This window comes from Gavialis gangeticus, unplaced genomic scaffold (assembly GCF_001723915.1).
Source record: "Gavialis gangeticus isolate Ggan-Ray unplaced genomic scaffold, GavGan_comp1, whole genome shotgun sequence".
NCBI lineage: Eukaryota > Metazoa > Chordata > Crocodylia > Gavialidae > Gavialis > Gavialis gangeticus.
Window position 1 is genome coordinate 30,468,832 of NW_017729004.1, and position 2,066 is coordinate 30,470,897.

The 2,066-nt window shown below is 36.4% G+C and overlaps 1 protein-coding gene across 2 annotated transcripts in view; it reads left to right on the forward strand.

Moving 5' to 3' along the window:
- The window catches only part of CUL2 (cullin 2), a 138,794-nt gene that overhangs the window by 6,804 nt on the left and 129,924 nt on the right, over nt 1–2,066 (forward strand). For both annotated transcript variants that reach the window (XR_002095795.1, XM_019508194.1), the window contains exon 2: nt 750–888. Coding sequence is in view for 1 of the 2 variants with exons in the window: in XM_019508194.1 (XP_019363739.1) it covers nt 770–888 (119 nt within the window). In the remaining variant the exon portion in view is untranslated. The remainder of the gene's footprint in view (nt 1–749; nt 889–2,066) is intronic.

The following is a 2,066-nucleotide window of genomic DNA, read 5'->3' on the forward strand; positions in this document are numbered from 1 at the left end:
TTTTTTTTTATACAGCATTTTTTGTCAGTTGATATTTTTTAAGCCATGGATCTTTGTTTTGCTTGGAATCAACCTTCTTTCTCTCTAGCATTTCTAATTCCAAGCACTTATAGTCTTGGAGAGTAGTCTTTTGTTTTGTTTTTTGGCAGACAAAAATATGAAACTGTTCCATCATCAGGGCAAAGAACAGAGCTTTGTTCCTGATACATTTCCACGATGTATTTTGGTGGTCTGGGTTGGATATAGGACAGAGATACAAGGCATAAATGCTGTGTCTTGACTATATGGTCCATTATAGGTTATGGTGATGTACTTGCACGTAAGATACTGTAAGATGCTTGAGACGTGAGCTATCTTTTATTTATGAAGTATGTAATGTAAGATTTGTTTGCTGCGATTTGGTAGAGCTACCAGTCTGTCATCTGGGGGATCTCTTAACTTCAGTTTTCATAAACTCTGACTGTTTGCAATCTTGAGGTTACAGTAATTATTTGAATTAAATCTTTGAATGGAATTGAGTATGCTTTAGGTACAATATCACTACAGGGTACCTGATCAGTCATTTAAAAAGAACTTCAAGGTTGGTGTTGAGAGAGAAATCACTCTAAGCTTCTTGAAAGATTAACTATCTAGGTGGATGAGGTTCTGCTGTTTAACTTCTAAAAAATCCTTGAAGTTAGCTTTTTATCACTTTCTCCTAATTCTATTTCAAATTGAGACTAACACTTATTTTCTTTATTTTTCTACAGATTAACACTAAAGCCCCACGATGTCCCTGAAACCACGAGTAGTGGATTTTGATGAAACATGGAATAAACTTCTAACAACAATTAAAGCTGTTGTTATGTTGGATTACGTTGAAAGAGCAACGTGGAATGACAGATTCTCGTATCCTTTAAAAAGCTGACTTAATGGTTTCACATGTGAATGTAATTAGTACAAGATGGACCTGGCACTGTCCAACAGTTTTGTAGGCCTGATCCAGAGTTTACTGAAACTAACAGTAGACTCCATGGGCTTGGTTCAGTACAGTGAAAGAAGCTTTGTTTTGTACGAATTGCACTTGTGTGTTTTTTTGCCCGTGTTTGTTTCATAGAAGCGGAAATAACAAAACCTGGCTTTTTTCAACTTAGTTTTAGCAAGAGAAATCGTAGTACATCTGACTCTGTCCCCTTCATACAGGCATCTGTTCTGTTCATAAGTTCACTTTTAACAAATTTCGATTGCTCTTGTGGTTAAAATATTCTACATCCAACCTGTTCATAAACAACTAAATGGCCTGATGGAACTAAGAACTGACTATTGTACACTGAAGTAGATGAGTGGCTTTTCTTTGCTCCAGGTATCTTTGGTAGCACTTAAATACAATTCTTAATACTTAAATTGCTGTCTTGACTACTGATCCCCACGTGAGGGTGAGGGAACTCACTTTATTGAAAACTTTCCTGCCATTACATGCTTATTCTTTTACAACAACCAATGACATTTTTTTCCCTTTAAACATAGCTTCTGATATTTGTTTGTTTCTTTAGTTCCCCTTTTATAACATAAAACTAGTACTTTTTGAGAGAGTTGTGGAAATAGTGCTTAAAGTAAGCTTTTTTTCATTATGCTTTAAGTCCAACCTGCTTAATATCTTGTCTTCTGAAGGGTTCACCTCTGCCCATTAATGTACTTGTTAAAGAGTCCATGCATTAAAACATAGCTATGTGATGGGGGAGGAAATGGGTGAATTTATACTGTTGCCTTGGGTGTTTGCAAGCAATCTGAGTTTTTCTGACAAGTGGTCGTTTTATTTATTTATTGTATTTTACTTTACTTTATCAGCCTATCCCATCAGCTGTGTGGATAGGATCAAGTTAGACAAGCTTTTAAATGCAAGGCATTCTTCCTCGGGTCCAGAGAACCAAGCACAGCAGTTAAGACCAGTAACATTCACTGTGCTTGCAACCCTCCTCAGACTTGAGGAAGAATGTCTTGCATTTGGAAACTTGTCTAACTATCCTAGCCACAAAGTTGGTATCTGTTACTAGACCACCTTACTCCTTGTATTTCTCAATCTCTGG